We start from the raw sequence: 22,176 nt of genomic DNA, 5'->3' as shown, positions 1-22,176 counted from the left end.
TGAATTCAGAGTGTGCCTGATCCAAGGTAAGCCACGGATATGGCCAGTAATGTAGGGGAAGAGTTGCTGGTCTTGACCAGAAAGATCCTGGGGGATGTTTCTGCCGGCCAACACCCGAACTGGCCTAATTTCTCAGCTAAAGATGCCAACGAGAGTCTAGAGACCCAGAATAGAACAGCCTTGGAGAAGAAGAAGAAAGTGACACAATCACATGGCCTCTTGTAGATGAGAAATAATCTAATTTCAATGGATATCATTTGTTGAAGCCAGGAGGGAAAGCATCTATAAAATAGACTTGGTTATAATCAAAAGTCACTGGGATTATTTTTTTTTAAATGTATTTTAAGAAGATACTGAACTTTAGATAAATTTGTATGGTGTTTTAAGTTATAAAGTAATGAATTAGCCAAGAATGTGCATTGTTATCAAAAGGGGCAGCCAAAAAACCCAAAGAAGTCTTTGTTTAGGAGGTGATAGAACAAAGTTTGAGTTCAGTGGCAACTTTAAGACCAACAAAGTTTTATTCAAGGTATGAGCTTTCGTGTGCATGCACGCTTTCTCAGATACATTGAAATGGAAGTAAACAAGTTCATACATATATGCCGAGGGTGAAACAGCAAATTAGAATTGTTGTTCAGTCGCACAGTCGAGTCCGACTCTTCGCGACCCCATGGACCAGATCACGCCAGGCCTTCCGGTCTTCCGCCGTCCTCTGAAGTTTGTTCAACTTCATGTTAGTTGCATCTATGACACTGTCTAACCATCTCATCCTTTGCCGTCCCCGTCTTCTTAGCATACAACATCATGAAGTTGTTTTAACAGGTGCAAAATCTAAACAGTGATAGCAAGTTAAGTTCATATGGTCACAAATTGTTTGGATTTAATTATGGGGAAAGCACAGCAAGTGTGACAAAATAAGAGACTGACGGTGTAATCTCTCAAGCATGGAGGATACAAATGGAGCGTAACAATATGGTCTCAGTTAATCATTCTTGGTATTCCAAAATTAAGAAGGATACTTTTACACAATCAGTCCCTGCCTAGTGGAACTTTGCCAGAGGACATCCATGCCCTTACAGGATTTGCTATCTTTCTATAGGGCTGGCAAGGCAGAGGTGTTCCGCCAGGCATTGGGTTGAGAACAGCAACAGTTTGGCACTCTCATACTCCCAACTCCCCCCCCCCCATATTTCCCCTCCACCCAGGGGGCATTTGAATACTGAAATTATGATCTGACATCTTGGACAAAGCATTGGGTTTTTTGATGAATAGTTTTAATATATTTTAATGGTGTTTAAATTTTTCTTATTTACCTGTGATGTAAGCCACCCTGAGCCCAGTCTCAGGGAATGGAGGCCTAGCAGATGGAAATAAATAAATAAATAGCTCAAGCCAGTGAGCTCAGCCAGAAGCTTCTCTGTATCCTCAATGCAATGCTTAGGGGAGATGCCTGGGAAATGTATTCCATGGCTCCAGCCAGTGAGCCCAGGCAGAAGCTCCTCTGTATCCCCAATGTAATGCTTAGGGCAGCAGATCCCAGGAAATCTCCAGCCACCACCTGGGGGTTGGCAACCACGGCTGATGAAAAAGGAAATGCTTTTAGCCCACCCAGAAGTTTCTCCACCTCCCCAGCTTGATCCCTAGGGAACAGGAGATGGTATTTCCCCACATCTATCTGTACAGGGGTTGCTCCGCATTCAAGGACGCTCGCTTTCTTCCTCCCCTTCTAATCTGAAACGACAGCTGGCTTCCTAGAGGGCAGAAGGAACCCAAACTGGGATAGAAAGGGGTGGGGTGGGGGTCGAATCCTCTCTTTGCCCAAGACTGGAGTGAAACCGGAGTGGCGCCAGCTGGGTTAGCAGCATGTGCACACTCCGGCCGGGCCAAGCCAATACAGGGAGCAGTGGCCAAGCCAGGAGCGCAGCCTTTGGGCTTCCTGCAGACAGGCTCTTCAAGGGTTAAAGGGACGGCGTCTCTGGTCCTAGAGAAGCATCCACCGCAAAAGGGCCGCGTGACTTCCTGCAGTGTCCCACCTGGGTGATGAGTGGCTGAGCCCTTCTTAAAAGGAAGGGAGGGGCAACCCTGGAGGATTGTTTGAAAAGGAGGTAAGCGATAAAGGATGCTTTCCGATTGCAAAATCATCTCCCTGCTTTGGACGGTGGGAGAGTCCAAGGGAGTGGTAGGGTTGCCAACCTCCAGGTGGAGCCTGGGGGGGGGTGTCTCCCGGTTTTACAACTGATCCCCAGCTGTTAGAGATCAACTCCACTGGAGAAAATGGCTGCTTTGAAGGGTGGACTCTACGGCATTGTGCCACGCTGAGGCCCCTCCCCTCCCCTCCCTGAACCCCACCCTCTCCTGGATCCACCCCCAAAGTCTCCAGGCATTTTCCAACCCAGACCTGGCAACCCTAGTGAGTGGCCCCGTTGGGGTGGTTCTCAAGAGTCCTGCCGCATTGACCAACCAGGCTCTCTAGTAGTACTTGGTTTACATTGTTAACCAGAGGATTCCATTGTTTAGAATAGCTTTTCTGCTTGTTTTTCTGGAAGCCTCTTTTCACTGGAGGAGACAGAGCTGAGTTCTTCCTGTAATGCAGTATAAGCATTCTGCTGATGTCTCCAAACTCTCTCCAAATGGCCCCTCTGTTGGCATTTGGTTGAAATTCTTGCTATTAGCTTGGCATTGTTGCGCTGCAGGTGTTGTCCCCAGAGGGCTGCAGGGTTTTTCTTGCTGTTCTGAGAGAGCAGATTTGGATTTTGAGAAGCTTTTTCTCTTCACGTGGCTGTGGTTTACTGAAGAGAGGATTCTTTCTGCAGACCTTTCATGGCAGCATATCTGCTCTTTTCTGGGTGACTTCTGCAGCTGGCACCCTACAGTGGCCTTTGCTAACCTAAGATCTTCAATTTCTAGAAATGTGCCTCTCCCACTCCTGGGACAACATGATCCCATCTTCTCTCTCTCTCCCCAGCTATCCATACAACAAAATAAACTAATGATAAATCAGCAAACCGTTAAGGAAAACTTATCATTTACAAACTAAGATATTGCTTAATATATTGCATGTTCCATACAAATGAAAATGTACGTGTGCTTTTCTTTTTTGAATGTGAGTCGAACAGCTCTATAATAAATCTTTAACCTCGTTCCGTGCACCTCGGCGTCTAGTCATGCCAACCACATGACCATGGAAACATCTTCGGACAGCGCTGGCTCTTCGGCTTGGAAACAGAGATGAGCACCGCAACCCTAGAGTCAGATTCGACTGGCTTTCGAGCAAGGGAACATTTACCTTTAGAATACCTTTAAGAAAGACCAAGATGGGTAGCTGTGTTAATCTGTCTGTAGCAGAAAAAAGGGCAAGAGTCCAGGAGCACCTGAATGACTTTACCGCATTTGTGGCAGGGGATGGGCTGTCATGAATCATGGTTTTCTGAAGAAATGAGCAGTGCCAGTGACTCACAGAAGTTCATGCCCTACCATAAATTTTGTCAGTCTTTAAGGTGCCACTGGACTCTGGGTCTCATCTAAGAAAGTTCTCCTTGTAGGGATCTCCTTCAGCTTCCGCACATTTGCTAAAGTCAGCCTAGCCATTGGAACAACAGATAAAGTATGGTGCTGTATATTTCTTAGGTATCGAAGCTACATAAATCATAATTCAGTGGTTCTGGTGCATGATTTCAATATGTTGAATTCCTTTTGAAAGCATGATCACCACCATTTTCCAAAAATTCACCACCATATTCAATGCTCCCTCTAAGCTGTGGAGTCTTGTGAGCAAAAATTCTACTTTGTGAGCTACTGGCATTAAAGTTGTGGGCAAGCCATTTAGCTGCTGCATAAATTAGCTTGCTCTGGAGCCATCCTTCCTGAGCTAAGACAAGAATGGGTGACCCGGAGGCTAAAAAACTGTGAGCTAGCTCACACTAACTCAGCTTAGAGGGAACATTGACCGTATTACACATCCACCACATGTGTATAAAGTCTGCATGAGGTTCATTACAAGACCAGCAACGATTACTAAGGCTAGGATATATCTTCGCTATTCCAGCAGATGAAAGATGCCAATGGGGTAACGTTTGGATGGCATTTTCCCTTAAACCTCGGCTGACAGAAAAATGAAAGGCTCATAAAAGGGCCCGGACACAAACCACCACCTGATCAGTGTTCCCTCTAAGCTGAGTTAGTGTGAGCTAGCTCACAGTTTTTTAGCCTCTGGCTGACACATTTTTGTCTTAGCTCAGGAAGGGATGGCTCCAGAGGAAACTCATTTATGCAGCAGCCAAATCGCTCGCTCATCACTTCAATGCCAGGAGCTCACAAAGTAGAATTTTTGCTCACAAGACTCCACAGCTTAGAGGGAGCATTGTACCTGATCCCTCCTTCAGGAGTCAGCAAACTCTCCAGAATCTTGGAGTTGGGATTCATAAACTCTGGCTTTCCTTTCCTGTATGACAAAGAAGTCTAGAACATAAGAGCATCAGAAGAGCCTTGGTGGATCAGACCAATCGTCCATCTAGTCGAGCATTCTGTCTCACACCGTGGCCAACCAGTTCTTGTTGGGTGATAGTGAGATATTGAAAAATGGTATTTAGTAGAGATAAAATAGTCCAGCAGAGCCAGAGTAAAATAATTCAGACTGAGAGTCCATGTGTGATTAAAATATAAAGTTTTTACTCAGTTCTAGCATGGGAAGGGTAACAACAGCAAAATCGGCTACATCCTTACTCTAGGAAGACAAAACTAGAAGGGAGGGATTCAGAACACCAAACAAAGATGGGAAGAGAAGCCATAAAATGGTAATACACCTTGACACTTTAGTCCCAATCAAATTCCTAGATCAGGGAGAAAATTCCCGGGCATTTCACATCTAAAGAACATTGGTTTACATGAGAAACATGTGACTTCCTGTGAGTAACATAAACATTTAACCCCAGATATACTGAGTGTTTTCAACTTGTAATACCCAACACTTCTGGACAGCCAACAACAGTTAGTTGATTGAGTGATTGAATTCTTATGTTACCTTCCAGGAAACCTACCTGAGGTGGCTTAAAAAGGAAAAATAATAAAAACCATACATTTATTCATTTATTTATATATTTGTATTTATAGCCCACCCTCCCCTCAAGTGGACTCTGGGTGGGCAACAACAATAAAACAGTAGTAAAAGTTAAAAACACATAGTAAACATTGAGATGGAAGACACAGTCCAACAGAGACTAACTGGCTGTTGAGAGTTATTAAGATCCAGCATGAAAAACCCAGCCAGAGCACAAGCGCATAGATCCTTGAGCAGCTTCAACTGAGTAAGTTTCCAGACTAAAAGCACCCAATAGTGATCAATCCCTTAATTAAAAGGTTCCCATTAATTAATTTAAAAGCGCCCTTCAAAAACCTTATGTTTACTCAGGATACAAAGCTCTCTAAATCCGAGAGCCAGCTTGGTGTAGTGGTTAAGTGCGCATACTCTAATCTGGGAGAACCGGTTTTGATTCCCCACTCCTCCACATGCAGCTGCTGGATGACCTTGGGCAAGCCATTGTCAGAGGTGCTCTTGAAAAGAGCAGTTTCTCTCGGAGCTCTCTCAGCCCCACCTACCTCACAGGGTGTCTGTTGTGGGAAGGGGAAGGCAAAGGAAATTATAAGACACTCTGAGACTCCGAGTGAAGGTATAAATCCAATCTCTTCTTCTCTCTTCTTCTTTATTATTTAGAGTCTGTGTCTGCACAGTTAATGCTAAAATATGGAAGAAATCTGCGGGTTGGGGCCCTGTAGACTTTTTCCAAAATGAGGGTGTGCTTCTTTGGTTCCTTCAGAGCTCTGCTGGCTTCCAAGGACAATCCCAACTGCTGTTTGGATCTTCTGCAGTTGTCTGCATCAGGCCCCGGGCCATCCAGTCCCTCTTGGACTCTAAGCAGCTCTGTCCTAATTCTTATTCCCTGGTTAGGGAACTTAGCCACTGTCTAAATCGGTCCCCTGCTCCCGTGCTGTGGTCTCCGGCTGGAGAATGCTGCAGGAATCTTTAGTTCATAGTCCGCAAAGACTTTCGTTAAGCAGCGGTTCACCTTTGTAGAAAGACTTTCTGCTTGGACTCTGGAAAGGGAAGGTCAGAAAAATGGGCCTGTGAGCAGTCTCTGTAGCTTTATACTCTATGGGCTGCTGCTGCTGCTCTCTCATACCTGCCCTTCCTCTTTGTTTAATCTTTCAAATATTGTTTATACCCCACTTTTCTCCTCAGTGGGGGACCCAAAGTGGCTGGCCTTCTCCACTTCATCCTCACATCAACCTCGTAAAGTAGGTTAGCCTGAAGGATTCGAACCTGCGTCTCTGAGATCTAACCTGACATTCTAACTGCTACGCTACTGGCTTCCTCCTGCTACTTAGTCACTCATTTCAATGTTTCTTTAACGGATCAAAATCAAACAGGAGGCGGGGGGGCACCTGAAAGACTAACAGCCTCGATTCCAACTTGAGTTTTTGTGAATCAGGACTCACTTTTCTGGATGCAGATGTCATGTGTGTCACTAATAATCAATCAATCTTGGCTTTGCAGGAGGTCACAGATCTGGCTCTTGCCTTTCTAGAAGAATCTGGCCGAGGAGGAAGGGTGTCCCCTGGTCCAGGTGAAGGCTGTTTGGAAAGAAAGGTGGGATGAGCAGAGAGCAGGACCCAGCAGATCCAGAAGCCAGGAGAGGCCCTGATATCTTGGAGGCTGGGGGCAGAAGGGAGTCGTGGGAAGGAGCCCTGCAGAAGAGCCTGGGGGACAGCGCCCTCCCTCCAGATGTGCAGCGCCAGCTGTTCTGGCAGTTCGGCTACCAGGAGACGGAGGGGCCCCGGGAAGTCTGCAGCCAACTCCACCATCTTTGCCATCAGTGGCCGAAGCCGGAGAAGCGCAGCAAGAAGGAGATGCTGGACCTGGTGGTCCTGGAGCAGTTCCTGGCCGTCCTGCCCCCGGCGATGGAGAGCTGGGTGAGGGAATGTGGGCTGGAGACCAGTTCTCAGGCGGTGGCCCTGGCAGAAGGCTTCCTCCTCAGCCGGGCAGAGGATCAGGACCAGCAGGTGAGAAGTTTTCATCTTGGTAGTGTGTGGGGAGGGGGGCACAGAAGATGATAAAGGATACCATCGAAGTTGACATAGATGACCCCTTATTTCTGAAATGCACCAACCCCTGTTTCCTCTTCCTTTTCTCATTGGTCTTCCCTTTCTGGGATCCCCACCTCTGTTTCAGGTGCAGGAGAAGATCGCGCAGGAGTGTTATCCCCGACCCCCTCTTCCAGGTAAGATCGAAAGGGGTGTTGTTCCCTCTGGATGGCCTCCTTGAGTCTGGGGGGGGGGGAGCTGCTTTTACGCCCTCCTGGGTCTCTGTGGGAAAGATGCTCTGCTCCAGCTTCTCAGTTTAGAAATTCAACAGGACAAGGAGTGTCCAGAGTTGACAACCTCGAAAGGATGGTGATGGAAGGTGGCAGTCAGGTGCTTTCAAAATTATGATTGATCCGACAGCTATTCAGTGCCAGAGTAGGAAACGTTTTGTCAAAAACCAGTCTTGGTACATCCCATAAAGACCCATGTCTGGCAGCATGACGTTACTGAGGCCCTCGTTCTTTATGGATTTGATAGTTCTGCGATTATTATTACCAATACAATAATTATATATTATTTATAATACTAATATTTTCATTTCTACTCACCAAGGCAGAATATACAAATGATTAAAAAATACCTCAGTCAATTAGTAAGAAGATTTGGAGACTGGATAACATCAGGCAGTCACCACCTTGCAAGATAGGATATTTAATAACAAAGACTCCTAACTAAGATGAAATCATGTGTTTGGGCAAGGATTGTAGACCAGGGGCAATATCCAAAAGAAGGCATGCAGCCAGGGCTGTTTTTGGGCAGGAACGCACAGGAACGGAGTTCCGGCTGGCTTCAGAGTTGGCCACGCCCACTACAGCCAAAACCTCTGCATGAGTGGCTACAGAGAGAAGACCTGGAGAGCGATCTCCCCTTCCATCGACTCTGAGGTGGGTGGGCCGGGGGGAGCCCTGGAAGGATTGGGGAGGCATTTAAATGCCTCCCTGTGCCTTCTCCGGCCTGTCCAAGGGCTGGCTTGCTTGGGCTCCCTGCAGCCGCGGGGTGCCCAGGCAAGCCAAGGGAAGGCATGGGGTGTGGTCTAATATGCTAATGAATTTCTGCTGTTGGGTGTGGCCTATTATGCTAATGAGTTCCTGCTGGGCTTTTTCTACAAAAAAAGCCCTGCATGCAGCTATAATAAAGATGATGTCTCAGTGGCATCTCTCACTGGGTCATGTCAAAAGGAGATCTGTTGGTACTTTGCCTGTAGCAAGGCTGCCTTTTTCGTGTGTTCTGGTCTTGCCTGCAGGCAAAGAGATTCTGGGATTTGGTAATGGCATTTTGGTCCTTGGTTCAGCACTGCCTATTCTTTGCAATTCAGAGTTCTTCCTTCTTAGTTCTGTGAATTCTGGACAAACACCTCAAGACTGTTCCAGGTGGTCAGCTGTGTTGGTCTGAAGCAGGGGTCATTTCATAGAAAAAGAGGTGCAGGGGCTCATTAACATAGCTCATTAGCATAACTTATTTGCATATACCACACCCCCTGATATCACCGGAAGTGTGTCAGAAGGCAACACCCACCGCTCAGGCTCCACTGGACTGTTTTGGATTCCTAACTATTGGGGGAGGGGGAACGTGCAGATCTGTCCTCACAGAGGAGGGAGAGCTTGTACCTGAATAAAACTTAGTCTTAAAGGTGCCACTGGACTGTTTTGGACCGGGGACCTGGGGGGGGAGCTCTGCGACTTACCTGGCTGCTTCTTGCTCTGACTGAGGGCTGCTGGGAGCAGGGGGTGGGGCTTGTTTCATGTGCCCACCTCCTGGGCTCTTTACTGCTGGAACTCCGCTCCTGTGCGCTCCTGCAGGAAATGACCCCTGGTCTGAAGCAGTTGTGGAGACAAACTATGATGCAAAATAAGAATGCAAGGATAGTTGCAGCCATTAGCCTAGACAAAGAGAATCTTATTTCCCACAAAGGAACCGAAATACAAAGCACTCGGGAAGTACAGAATATCATACAATTACCTTTTTATCCTTCCAGGTGGTGCCATAAAGCCAAGGATATATTCTTTGCCATCTCTTTCTGGCAAAGGGAAAGCCGCTTCCGCGCAGCCTGATGGGGTAAGTGTGGAACTACGGATCATGGGCCCCCGGGTGCTTCCCCCCCCCCCCAGGCCAGGGGGACTTGCTTTCTGTCCTTTCCCTCAGCTGCTCTCTGGGTAGAAGATGAAAGCACCTGATGGAGGGTTGAGTCTGATCATCAGCATCTTCTTATAATATTTTTAGATTGTTATTTATTGTTGTTGTTGTTTTTGTTATTATTAATATTGCATGATATATTATACATTATATATATAATATTATATAAATATTATGTGGTATATATTATATTTTTATTACTAGTGATGATGATGATGATATTATTTCTGGATCACCCATCCCTGCTACCGCAGGGCTCTGGACAATGTTGAACAATGAATACAGACATCACTATAAAAAAATAAAAGACATTAATACCAGTAGATAAATTAAAACTCCAGATGGCGAACTAAAATCCCCCCCCCAATTCCAGACATCGGCGGAGGAGGGGGGGGACAAAATGATCTGGGGAGCATAAAAGGGGGCCAGCTGAAGGGGGAAACCCATTGCAGTCCTCAACCAAAGGCTTGGCGGAATACTGCCGCCTTACAGGCCCTGCAGAATTGCATCAGGTCCCGCAGGGCTCTGGTGGTGTTCAGCAGAGAGTTCCACCAGGTTCGGGCCAGGCCTGAGAAAGCCCTGGCTCTGGTCGAGGACAGCCGGACATCTTTGGGGCTGGGGACCACCAGTAGATTGCTATCCAGAGAGCATAACACTCTCCCAGGGACATACAAGAGGAGATGGTCCTGCAGATACGTTGGTCCCTGATCACTCGAATGCCTTCAAGTTCAACACCCAAGACCTTGAACTTGATTCAGAATTCTACTGGAAGCCAGTGCAGCTGGCCCAGCACAGGCTGTAGGCTTGTCATTCGTGACGTTCCCGTCGGGACTCACACCACCACATTCTGGATCAGCTGAAGCTTCCGGGTCAGCCTCGAGGGCAGGCCAGCGTAGAGCAAGTTGCAGTAATCTAGCCTGGAGGTGACCGTTGTGTGGATTACCACGGCTAGGTCAGGGCGTGATAAGAAAGGGGCCAGTTGCCGAGCCTGACAGAGATGAAAAAATGCCAGCCTAGCAGTATGCGTGACTTGGGCCTCCATAGTCAGGGAGGCATCCAAGATCACACCCAAACCCTTGACAGACTGGATCAAGATTCCCCTACTCCTCCACTTGCACCTGGCTGGATGACCTTGGGCAAGCCATAGTTCTGATAAGAGCTGTTCTTGAAAAAGAGCAGTTTCTGCCAAGAGCTCTCTCAGCCCCACCTACCTCACAGGGTGCCTGCTGTGGGGAGGGGAAGGGAAAGGAGTTTGTAAGCCGCTCTGGGACTCCTTTGGGTAGCGAAGGGCGGGGTATAAATCTAATCTCCTCCTCCTCCTCCTCCTCCTCTTCTTCTTCTTCTCTCTGTGAAGTTAGTGGGTGTGTTTTTCCCCTGTCTTTTTAGGGTCTGGTGACCTTTGAGGAGGTGTCTGTTCAATTCACTGCGGAGGAGTGGGCTCTGCTGGATCCGGACCAAAGGAGGCTTCACAAGGAGGTCATGGAGGAGAATTGGCAGAACGTGGCCTCTCTGGGTAAGGCTCTCCTTTCTCTTGACTGACAGATGCTGAAGGCAGAAATGATGCTTTCTGAGAAAGACCCCAGCTCTGACCTGGATGGCCCAGGCTGGCCCAGTCTTGTTGGGAGCTAAGCAGGATGCTTAGTATTTGGATGGAAAACTGTCAGGCCTGAACCTGCCTTGGTGCCGTAACATATCCAAGCTTGACCTGGGTATCGTCTCAGTGATTCCCCAAGTAACACACCCCATAAAGAAGAAGAAGAGATTGGATTTATACCCCGCCCTTCACTACCCAAAGGAGTCTCAGAGCGGCTTACAAACTCCTTTCCCTTCCCCTCCCCACAACAGACACCCTGTGAGGTCAAAGAAGAAGAAGAAGAAGAAGAAGAGATTTGAATTATACCCCGCCCTTCACTACCCAAAGGAGTCTCAGAGCGGCTTACAAACCCCCTCCCCTTCCCCTCCCCCACAACAGACACCCTGTGAGGTAGGTGGGGCTGAGAGAGCTCTGAGAGAACTGCCCTTGAGAGGACAGCTCTGAAAGACCTTATGACTGATCCAAGGTCACACCAGAGGCTGCATGTGGCAGAGTGGGGAATCAAACCCGGTTCTCCCAGATTAGAGTCCACGCTCCTAACCACGACACCAAAGTGGCTCTGTTTTAACAGGTATTCATGTGTCTTATTTTTATGTAAGACGCCCTGAGCTGGCCTTGGCTGGGTGGGCGGGGTATAAATTTGATAAATAGAATAAAAAATGAGGAAGCTGGAATGCTTAGTGTCAGAGGAAAACATAGACATTGTGGAAATTTCAGAAGCTTGGTGGGATGAGGATAATCAGTGGGATACAGTGATTCCTGGATATAAATTATATCAGAAAGGTAGGGAGGGAAGGGTCGGAGGTGGAGTAGCTCTGTACGCCAGAGAGAGTATACAGTCCGGTAAAACTGAGAATGTAAGAGAAGTAGATTCGCTTACAGAAATGCTGTGGGTGGAAATAGTGTGCCCAAAAGGAAGCTTAAGTTTGGGAGTTTATTGCCCACAAGCTCAAAGGTTAGAGGATGATCTAAAAACAGCAAAAGAATTAAGGAAAACAGCTAGACAAAATAATTGTACCTTTACTTTACATTGATTGGGTCAATACGTGTTCAAGTCAGGAGAAAGAGATTGGGTTTCCAGATACTGTCAGTGACCGTGCCATGGAGCAGATGGTCACAGAACCTACCAGGGAGAGGCGGTCCTGGATTTGGCCCTAAGTAATGCCCAAGACCTGGTGAGAGATGTACCTAAATGTGAGAGCACCGGTTGGGAAAAGAGACAATAATGTTATTAAATTCAACATTTATGTACATAGGGAGTTGCCCCCAAAAGACCAACAAAACGACATTTAACTTTAGAAGGGGTAACGTCTCTCAAATGAGGGGGCTTGTGAAGAAGAAACTAAAAAGAAAGGTAAAGGAAGGTCAGGTCCCTTCAGGAAGCTTGGAGTCTATTAAAATTACAATCCTAGAAGCTCAGAACATATGTATACCACAGGCTAGGAAAGTGTTAAGTCGCTCGCTTAAGAAAGCAGTCGGAGAGTGATTCAGCAAGAACACAGCTTTATTCTTCAACTCCAACACAACTCCAACACGGATCAACATCTGATAGCCAGAACAGCCTTTACATTGCATCTGTCCTGCTTTTAAACATTCCTGGCTAATGTAGCCACACCCACTGTACAAATACCAACCAATAAGGTTGTTCACATAAGGATCAATCACGGATGTTCCCGCTCAGGGAACTTGCTTGAAAGTGATTGGTTAGGTGCTTCCTGGGCTAGTAACACGATTGGATGGATTTGGATCCTAGCCCAGGATGAAGCTTTACATTACACTTCAATTAGATGTTTCACAACATCTCATGCATTCAAGGCAGCTTTGAATACACTACAGAAAGCTACAAATAGGTATAAGAAAAGGCCTGTATGGTTAATGAACAAAGTACTGGAAGCAGTAAACTGTAAGAAGGCTTCCTTTAAGTGGTGGAAGGCTAGTCCGAGTGAAGTAAATAAAAGGGAGCACGGGCTGTGCCAAATAAAATGTAAATAAGTGATCAGACAAGCAAAAAGGGACTATGAGGAAGATATTGCAAAAAACATCAAGACCAACAATAAAAATTTCTTCAAATACATTAGTAGCAGAAAACCAGCCAGGGAGGCAGTCCTTGCATGACTGTAAAGTACTGGGCTCGCCGCATGGAGGACTCGGACTACGACATGCATTCAGACGCGTTTATTGTACTCCACAACAAGACAAAGTAGACAGCCCTGCAAGGCCAACTATATACACTCCACCTGGCACACCTATATTCCCATTGGAGGGTTTGAATTTCCCGCCAAGGGTGCTATTGGTGGACTCAAGGTGGACTAGGATCCTAGGTCCCCTTTGTGTTTGGGGACCCAGCTTCTGCTTTAGCCATGGACCCCTGGTGGCAGTCCGCGTACATAACAATGAACAAGGGATAAAAGGATTACTTAAGGAATGATAGGGAAATGGCAGAGAAGCTGAATTTCTTTTTTGCCTCTGTCTTCACTGTGGAAGGTGGGAGGTGCTTGCCCACTCCAGAACTGTTGATTTCAGGAGGGGTGTTGAAAGACCTGAGTTGGATTGAGGTAGGCTTGCCAAGTCCCCCCGGGGAGCGGGGAAACCCCCGCCCCAGAGGCCCGTTCCCCGCCGCCGCCGGATCAGGCCCCGGGGGGAACCCCACCCCGGCATGCGCGTCACCAGGAAGTGACGTTATGATGCCAGGCACGCTGGGGGCGGGGCCACGGTCATCCAAGGGAAAACTCTATGGTTTTCCTTCGGATGGTCGTGGCCCCGCCCCCAGCGTGCCCGGCGTCATAACGTCACTTCCTGGTGATGTGCGTGCGGCGCGCGGGCGCACACTCTAGCCACAAACCGGGAGTCCCCCGGTAAGGAGATATTTCGACTTGGCAACCCTAGATTGAGGTGACAAGAGAGAAAGTCCTACGACTGATGAACAAATTAAAAACTGAGAAATCAACAGGCCCGGATGGCATACATCTTCAAAGGGAAAGGACCCTAAACAGCAGCCTTGTGCCAGAGCTGCCCTAGATGGTGTCATACTGGGATGTTGGATCCCGCTTGCCTTGGGCGGGGGTGGAGATACCGTATCCCACTGGCTCTGTGTAGCCTTGGGCTTCCCTTCCTTTTGCTGGACTTCCCTGCTCCCGTCTTCTCCACTTTAGGCTACCAGCAGGATCAGCAGAGGGATCCTTCTGGATCCCAGCAGTAGCCCCCTCTCCCCTCCCTCTGCATGCATCTTTCAGGAGTTTAAAAAATTGATTTCTCGCCCTGACCTGGAGAGGGCAAGCCCGATCTCGTCAGATCTCAGAAGCCAAACAGGGTTGACTGTGGTTAGTACTTAGATGGGAGACTTCCTTGGAATACAAAGTCAGGAGAACAGGGGCAGGCTTTAGTCACCTCTGTGAATATCCTCCAGGCCCCTGGTAGGGGTCAGTCACTAGAGGTCAATATGACTTCCAGGTAGGCTTCCCAAGTCCTCCCGGGGGGTGGGGAAAACCCCGCCTCAGAGGCCCATTCCCCGCCGCCGGGGATCGGGCCCCGGGGGGGAACTCCACCCTGACGTGCGGGTCACCCGGAAGTGACTCGACCACGCGGGGCACGCTGGGGGCAGGGCCACAGCCATCCGAGGGAAAACTCTATGGTTTTCCCTCGGATGGCCGTGGCCCCGCCCCCAGCGTGCCTGGCGTCCTCATGTCACTTCTGGGTGATGTGCATGCGGCGTGCACGTGCGCGCTCCAGACGCCGGCCGGGAACCCCCCGCTCCAGCTGAAAACAGACTTGGCAACCTTACTTCCAGGTGCAGACACACAAACACACACACACACATGCACACAAACACACAAAATACAAAAAATAACCACCACCACCCAAAAAAAAAGATTGATTTCTTCCCTTTTCCATTTGGATTCAGATAGCCTCGTTTAAAAGACTGAATGTTTCTTAGAGTTGGAACATCTGGAAGTCACTGGTCTGTTTCTTCTTCCCAAAGGAGGATTTCTGGTCCCCAAACCTGATTCCATATCCACAATGGAAGAAACGGGGGATCTGCTTGTCCAGGACCCAGAAGAAAGAAAGAGATCAGCAGGTATCTGCTTACCTCTGTAGTGGGAACCTTGCTCTGGTGCATTCGGCTAGGTCTGCTCTTGGGCTAAATTTCACCAGTTTGGGAACAAACAAACAAACTGTTTGCAGCTTGGGAACCAAGAAACTGTTTGCACTCAGCAATCAAAAGGCAACAGCTTGGGAATAGCTAGGGAATCTTTATGAAGTTTGAAAGAGAAGTTAAAATGGGGAACAAAATGCTGGCTTATTTGTACTTGTGGTGGTGGTGGGGAGTTTATACAGTACTCGGCTTTAATAAACATTGATTTATTTGTATGCTGCCTCTCCACAGATCTGCTCAAGTAGGTTCAAAAATTGAAACGATACCAGAAGATCCTAAATACTGCCAAATAATCCATTTAAAAAGCCAAGGTTGTAATGAGAGCCCCCTCTGAGTTGCCTCAGAAATTTCCTGAAAGAGTCCTCAAGTTAGAAGACCATAAACAGTTAAAACAATAAGCTTCTAAGTTAAAACTCAGTTGAAAAGAAATGTTTTGACCTGGCTCTAAAAAGATAGGAAGGTGAACTCCAGATAGGGGACATTCCCCAGACGAGGGGCCACCACTAAAAATGCACAGTCTTTAGTCACCTCCGCCTCAGCTCTGAAGTCCAGGTCACAGAACACAGGGCTTTGTAAGTCTGGAGCTCAGATTGGGTCTGTCATGAACGTTTAAACCTCTGCTCCTAACTCACTGTCCAGGAAATGCAGTTTAGTTTTTTTCCTTGAATACAAGAAGCAATTTGAGAGACACCGTCTAGTCTAGGTCCTGATTTCCCACAGTGACCACCTAGAGTCCCTGGAAGTTTCACAAGAAAAGGAGCAGATCCAAAGCATCCCTCGTCAGAGAGATACTGCCTCTACACAAGGAGGTTCCACTGGTCCGCCTTGTCTCCAATGGAGCTACCCTCCAAGGAACAATCATGAGCTGATGAATAGAGGCCAGATTTTGTTTCCCTGACATGTGATTTCTGTCCTGTCATATAGCCGAGCAGTTAATGGACTTCTTTTCTTGCTTCTGGTTTTTTTCTGAAGGTCTTACCTGTCTTTTCTCTTCATTCTAGACTGTGCCAGATACGAGAACAAGTCCAAGGGAGAACAACAACACTGCCTACTTGAGAAAAAACAGCAGAAAAGAATCAGTGTAATAAATTGGAAGAGGGGGAATGAATCCTCTCCTCAAGTTGTTGAATCCCAGATGTGCGATAGACAACAAAAAATTAATACAGCAGATAAACCATATACATGCTTGGAGTGTGGGAGGAGCCTTGCCTGCAGTTCACAACTTACTGCCCATCAACGTATCCACACAGGGGAGAAACCATATAAGTGCTTGGAGTGTGGAAAGAGCTTTGCACGGAATGGAACTCTTACTACCCATCAACGTATCCACACAGGGGAGAAACCATATAAATGTTTGAATTGTGGAAAGAGCTTTGCTTGGAGTTCACACCTTATTATACATCAATCTGTCCACACTGGGGAGAAACCATATGAATGCTTGGAGTGTGGAAAGAGCTTTGCTCGGAGTTCACACCTTGCTATACATCAACGAATCCACACGGGGGAGAAACCATATGAATGTTTGCAGTGTGGAAAGAGCTTTGCTCAGAGTTCACAGCTTTCTAACCATCGACGAATCCACACAGGGCAGAAACCATATAAATGTTTGGATTGTGGAAAGAGCTTTGCTTGGAGTTCACACCTTACTATACATCAGTCTGTCCACTCTGGGGAGAAACCACATGAATGCTTGGAGTGTGGAAAGAGCTTTGCTCGGAGTTCACACCTGACTATACATCGACGAATCCACACTGGGGAGAAACCATATGAATGCTTGGAGTGTGGAAAGAGTTTTGCTCAGAGTTCACAGCTTACTAACCATCGACGAATCCACACAGGGCAGAAACCATATAAATGTTTGGATTGTGGAAAGAGCTTTGCTTGGAATTCACTCCTTACTATACATCAATCTGTCCACACTGGGGAGAAACCATATGAATGCTTGGAGTGTGGAAAGAGCTTTGCTCGGAGTTCACACCTGACTATACATCGACGAATCCACACAGGGGAGAAACCATATGAATGCTTGGAGTGTGGAAAGAGCTTTGCTCGGAGTTCACACCTGACTATACATCGACGAATCCACACAGGGCAGAAACCATATAAATGTTTGGATTGTGGAAAGAGCTTTACTTGGAGTTCACACCTTACTACACATCAATCTGTCCACACTGGGGAGAAACCATATGAATGCTTGGAGTGTGGAAAGAGCTTTGCTCGGAGTTCATACCTTACTATACATCAACAAATCCACACAGGGGAGAAACCATATGAATGCTTGGAGTGTGGAAAGAGTTTTGCTCAGAGTTCACAGCTTACTAACCATCAACGAATCCACACAGGGCAGAAACCATATAAATGTCTGGATTGTGGAAACAGCTTTGCTCAGCGTACACACCTTACTATACATCGACGAATCCACACGGGGGAGAAACCATATGAATGCTTGGAGTGTGGAAAGAGCTTTGCTCGGAGTTCACACCTGACTATACATCGACGAATCCACACGGGGGAGAAACCATATGAATGCTTGGAGTGTGGAAAGAGTTTTGCTCAGAGTTCACAGCTTACTAACCATCAACGAATCCACACAGGGCAGAAACCATATAAATGCTTGGTGTGTGGAAAGATCTTTTCTCGGAGTGCACATCTTAGTAACCATCAACATATCCACACAGGGGAGAAACCATATAAATGTGTGGATTGTGGAAACAGCTTTGCTCAGCATACACACCTTACTATACATCGACGAATCCACACAGGGGAGAAACTATATGAATGCTTGGAGTGTGGAAAGAGCTTTGTTTGGAGTTCACGCCTTACTATACATCGACGAATCCACACAGGGGAGAAACCATATGAATGCTTGGAGTGTGGAAAGAACTATGCTCAGAGTTCACAGCTTACTAAGCACCAACGAATCCATACAGGGGAGAAACCATATAAATGCTTGGAGTGTGGAAAGACCTTTGCTCGGAGTGACAGCCTAACTGTTCATCAACGAATCCACACTGGGAAGGGGACCAAATAACCACTTTGAGCTTCCCTCAAAGGCATATCTTTAGGAACACCTAAGAATTCACACCCAGGTGAGAAACCATATAAATGCTAAGCCTTGTTTTGTATGAAAGAATTCACACATGAGAGGAACCATACAAATGTTTCAAGGACTGGTAGATCTTTAGCCTCAAGCCCAACCTTACCTGGTGTCAAATCTTGCTCTGCTCAGTTTGCTGTAGATGCTGGGGGAGGAGAATTCCTTAGGTTGGGGGGGGTGAGTGTGGAGTGTGTGGCTGCTCTATTTTAGAAGCATAATTTGAAGAAGCCTTCCTCTGTTCCCAGAGGAATGTCCTTGAGACTTCTGGTGCCAGCTTGCTAAGTAGATAATGGGATCATATACATTCCCAGGTGAAAGGGGGGGGGGTAGAGACGCTGGAGCTAGGCAGAGTGGATGTGACATATGAGTGGGCCTTAGGAGGGTTATGTTTGAATCACCTATAGTTTTGATTGTACCCGCCAAAATCTTTAACTCTGACACACTACTGTTGACCTGGAACTTGCTATTAACTCAATAAACATATCACTGCCAAAGAGAGTGTTTGTCGTGGGTACTGGCTCTGCTGAGGCTGACTACTCTTCAGATGAGGAAGAAGCATGGAGCAACCCAGCCTCCTCTGGAGTCAGCCCAGCAGAGGGACCCTTAGCAGCACCTGAGGGAGAAGAGGCCCCAGCAGCTGCACAGGAGGTGCAGCCAGAGGGAGAAACTGATCCAGAACCTGGCCCAGCCCCCCCCCCCCCGTTGGAGACACCCCGAGGCCAGAATCCCCACCTAGTTCACCTGAGTGTCCCAGATGCTAAGCACACCAGCAGCTGGATATGCAAGAATGAAGGAAGAGTGCCAGCCTGCAGCTCTTGCAAAGGCAATGTGAGGGGCTGTGAGTCTTGGCAGATTGACTCCCAGGGAAGGGAGGACCTAGTCATAAACACCCTCATGCACCTGCCTCAGTGCGGAAGCAACGTGCATGCTCGGATCTGATTCTGACTGTAGCATCCGCTTCCTGCTCCTAACTCTTGCAACCTTTGACTGACTTCCCGGCTTTCTGACCTTCAGCTCCGTTGTTTGACTTGATTTTCGGACTGCATCTCCAGTTTCCCATGCATGGTAACCATGGTGACCGGCTGAGCCAGCACAGTGTTGTTGAGAATAACTTGCCCAGGAGTCTTGACACCTGGCACCATCATCTGGAGTCTTTGTGTTATTTCAGCCCTGTATTATGCAGGTGTTGAACTGGTATTGTTTAAGGCATATTCAGTTCTGCGCTAAAATATTTGGAATACAGTTTATTATTAAATGTGGCACCTTTAAGACCAACAAAATTTTATTTTAGGTATAAGCTTTTCTGTGCATGCACACGTCTTCAGATACAGTGAGACAAGTGGTCCTCAACCATTACATATGGGGTTGGTTAGTGCCAGGTAGGGCTACTTTGAGTCAAGATATGTAAGTAACTGGACATTTATAGCTGAGATTGGATTAAAGTGGTTGGTAGGATTTGTGAATAGCAGTCAGTTAGAATACAAATGGAGCTGCGGTGGCTCAAGTGGTTAAGACGCTGATCTGCAGGCTGTGGAAGGTCGGTAGTTCAGCAGTTTGAGACCCGGGTTGCCGCATAACGGAGTGAGCTCCTGTCTCTAGTTCCAGCTCCTGCCAACCTAGCAGTTCGAAAGCAAGAAATTGCAAGTAGATAAATAGGGACCACTCCGGTGGGAAGGTCACAGCATTCCGTGCGCCTTGGTGTTTAGTCATGCCGGGCATATGACCACGGAAATGTCTTCGGACAGCGCTGGCTCTTCGGCTTTGAAATGGAGATGAGCACCGCAACCCTAGAGTCGGATTCGACTGGCTTTCGAGCAAGGGAACCTTTACCTTTAGAATACAAATACAAGAGTTAACAAACAAATGTGGGAGCTGAATTTACATCCATTGGCACCTCTAAGACCAAGGAAGTTCAATTCTGGGTATAAGCAAGAACTGAGAAAATTTAGCATGTGTAGATGCACACTTCTTAGAGACACTGAAATAGATTTCCTCAAATGTTACATATAAGTAGATGGTTTCCAGGACGGGCTAATTAAAGATAACTGATCGAGCTAAGATTGGAATAACGCATTGTGCGTAGCAGCAAATTGGCATACAGACAATAAAAGAGTTAACTAAGTCTGAGTCCAGTAGCACATTTAAGAGCAAAAAAGTTTAATTCCAGGTATAAGCAAAAACTGATTAACATAGCAGGTATAGTGAGATAAGAAACTGATATCTCTTTTAAGCCCTGGGGGTTCCATTGTCCCGAGTGTTTTAATAACTGGTAATTCAGCAGTGACAGACTGGAACTGGAGCTTGCTGAATTACAAGTTATTAAAACTTTGTGGGTCTTAAAGGTGCCACTGGACTCAAACCCTGTTCTGCTTCTTCAGACCGACATGCCGACCCAGATGAATCTATTATGAAATGTCGAGTTCTTTGTCCTACCCTGTGAACAGGTCTTACGGAGGGGCATCACACACCTTTGGGATTAATAGGTGATGTTGTTTAGGACTAGGTTACATAAGAACATAAGAGACGCCAATGTTGGATCAGGCCAAAGGCCCATCCAGCCCAACACTCTGTGTCACACAATGGCCAGAAATACCAGGTGCCATCAGGAGGTCCAGCAGTGGGGCCAGGACACTAGAAGCCCTTCCACTGTTGACCCCCCCCCCAAGCACCAAGAAGACAGAGCATCACTTGCCCCAGAGCCCCTATCTATACCTTGTGGCTAATAGGTTCTCAGCCCTTCTTGCTCTGTTCGCCATATTTAATGGCAGTTTGATGACAGAATGAGTAGTTCTGTCTCCTTCCAAAAGAGCGGCAGTTACGTTGGATGAACTAATGGCAAGATTAATCATGCTTCATGCCAAACGGCATCTAAAACTTTACTCATCATAACAAACATTATACCCTGTCTTCTCCCTCTGAGGTGGAGGACATCTTGTATGGGTGATTCCCATCCATCTTCAGGGAGGCAGGACTAAGTTCAACTTCTTCCTGTTTCCTGTGGTGGGAGTCACCCCTGGCTCAGTTTCTTTCCTGCCTCAGTAGGGAGAGCAGCTTAGTGTTAGGGCTCGCCTAACACTCACCTTTTAGACTATACTAGCAAATCCTTTCTGCTTTATTAACTTTCCTAACTGTTTTTCTTCTCACTCTCACTCTTTAAAAAAAAAAAAAAAAGGAAAAAAGAAACTGTTTCTCTTCACTTTACCTCAGCTTTCGCAGAGGCCCACAGGCCTAGTAAACAGATCAGACTCTGGAGCCTTTAAGTGGCTGGGAGTAAAAATCCTCCTCCTACTCACGAGGAATCGCTATGGGATAAACCTCTGTTTAGCAGGCCAATCCCTCGAACTGTTAAGAAATTGTACCCTTTAACCTCTTTTGCCGCGGGTCTCCCCATGATCGTCACAGCCGCAGTAATAGAACACGGGCCTCGTCCGAGCCCAGACATCGCGAAAGAGCGCACAGTGAGAGCGGCAATTCTAAGCACGCCAGATGTTTGGTGTGTGTTTAAGTGGAGCCCGGCCGGCAGGCGGCGTCCTTTTTGGAGAAAAATCGCCGCACAGGCAGCAAAGACGGGAATGCCCTTAGTGGCTCAAACCCGCAAACTTATACCCCCGAGACCACTGGTCAGTGCGGGGAAGGCCAGATTCATATCCAGGCAAGCTTTGCACAGGGATCGGAGGTGGAAGACGACCAGGGTAATGTTGACGACAAACCCCCCCCCCCATTTCGCCCAGAGCAATGGTCTTTTTTCGGAGGGCTATGAGGGAGGAGATGGGTCGTTATTCCATGGCGAAAGAGCGGACTTCCCGCCGTGCCAGATCTCCCTCCTCCTCTCCCTCCCCCCCCCAGACAAACGATGCGGGGGAGGCTGCTGGCCTACTAAAGCTGCCCAAAAGGAATTTCCGGGAGAGCCTTATGTGTATGATGATCCCATTGAGGATGACTGTGATGCCTCCCTGCCACGTAGTGAAAAAGAGGAAGGGGAATTCTCCTCTAATCCAGAAGATGAGGGGGGGGGGGCAACCAAAAGGATCTTCTCATATAGAGCAATCCTTTAGATTCTTT

At 47.3% G+C, this 22,176-nt stretch overlaps 1 protein-coding gene across 1 annotated transcript in view; it reads left to right on the top strand.

Annotated features, from left to right (window-relative positions):
* The window catches only part of LOC107113378, a 201,440-nt gene that overhangs the window by 4,053 nt on the left and 175,211 nt on the right, over positions 1-22,176 (top strand). Inside the window, 1 exon segment of the mRNA XM_015414705.1 lies at positions 16,200-18,009. Coding sequence (XP_015270191.1) covers positions 16,200-18,009 — 1,810 coding nt within the window.

Source organism: Gekko japonicus, unplaced genomic scaffold, assembly GCF_001447785.1.
Source record: "Gekko japonicus isolate JY-2015 unplaced genomic scaffold, Gekko_japonicus_V1.1 scaffold1614, whole genome shotgun sequence".
NCBI classification, from domain to species: Eukaryota; Metazoa; Chordata; class Lepidosauria; order Squamata; family Gekkonidae; genus Gekko; species Gekko japonicus.
Note: the sequence above shows the minus strand (reverse complement) of the source record. Positions and strands in the feature narration are given on the sequence as shown.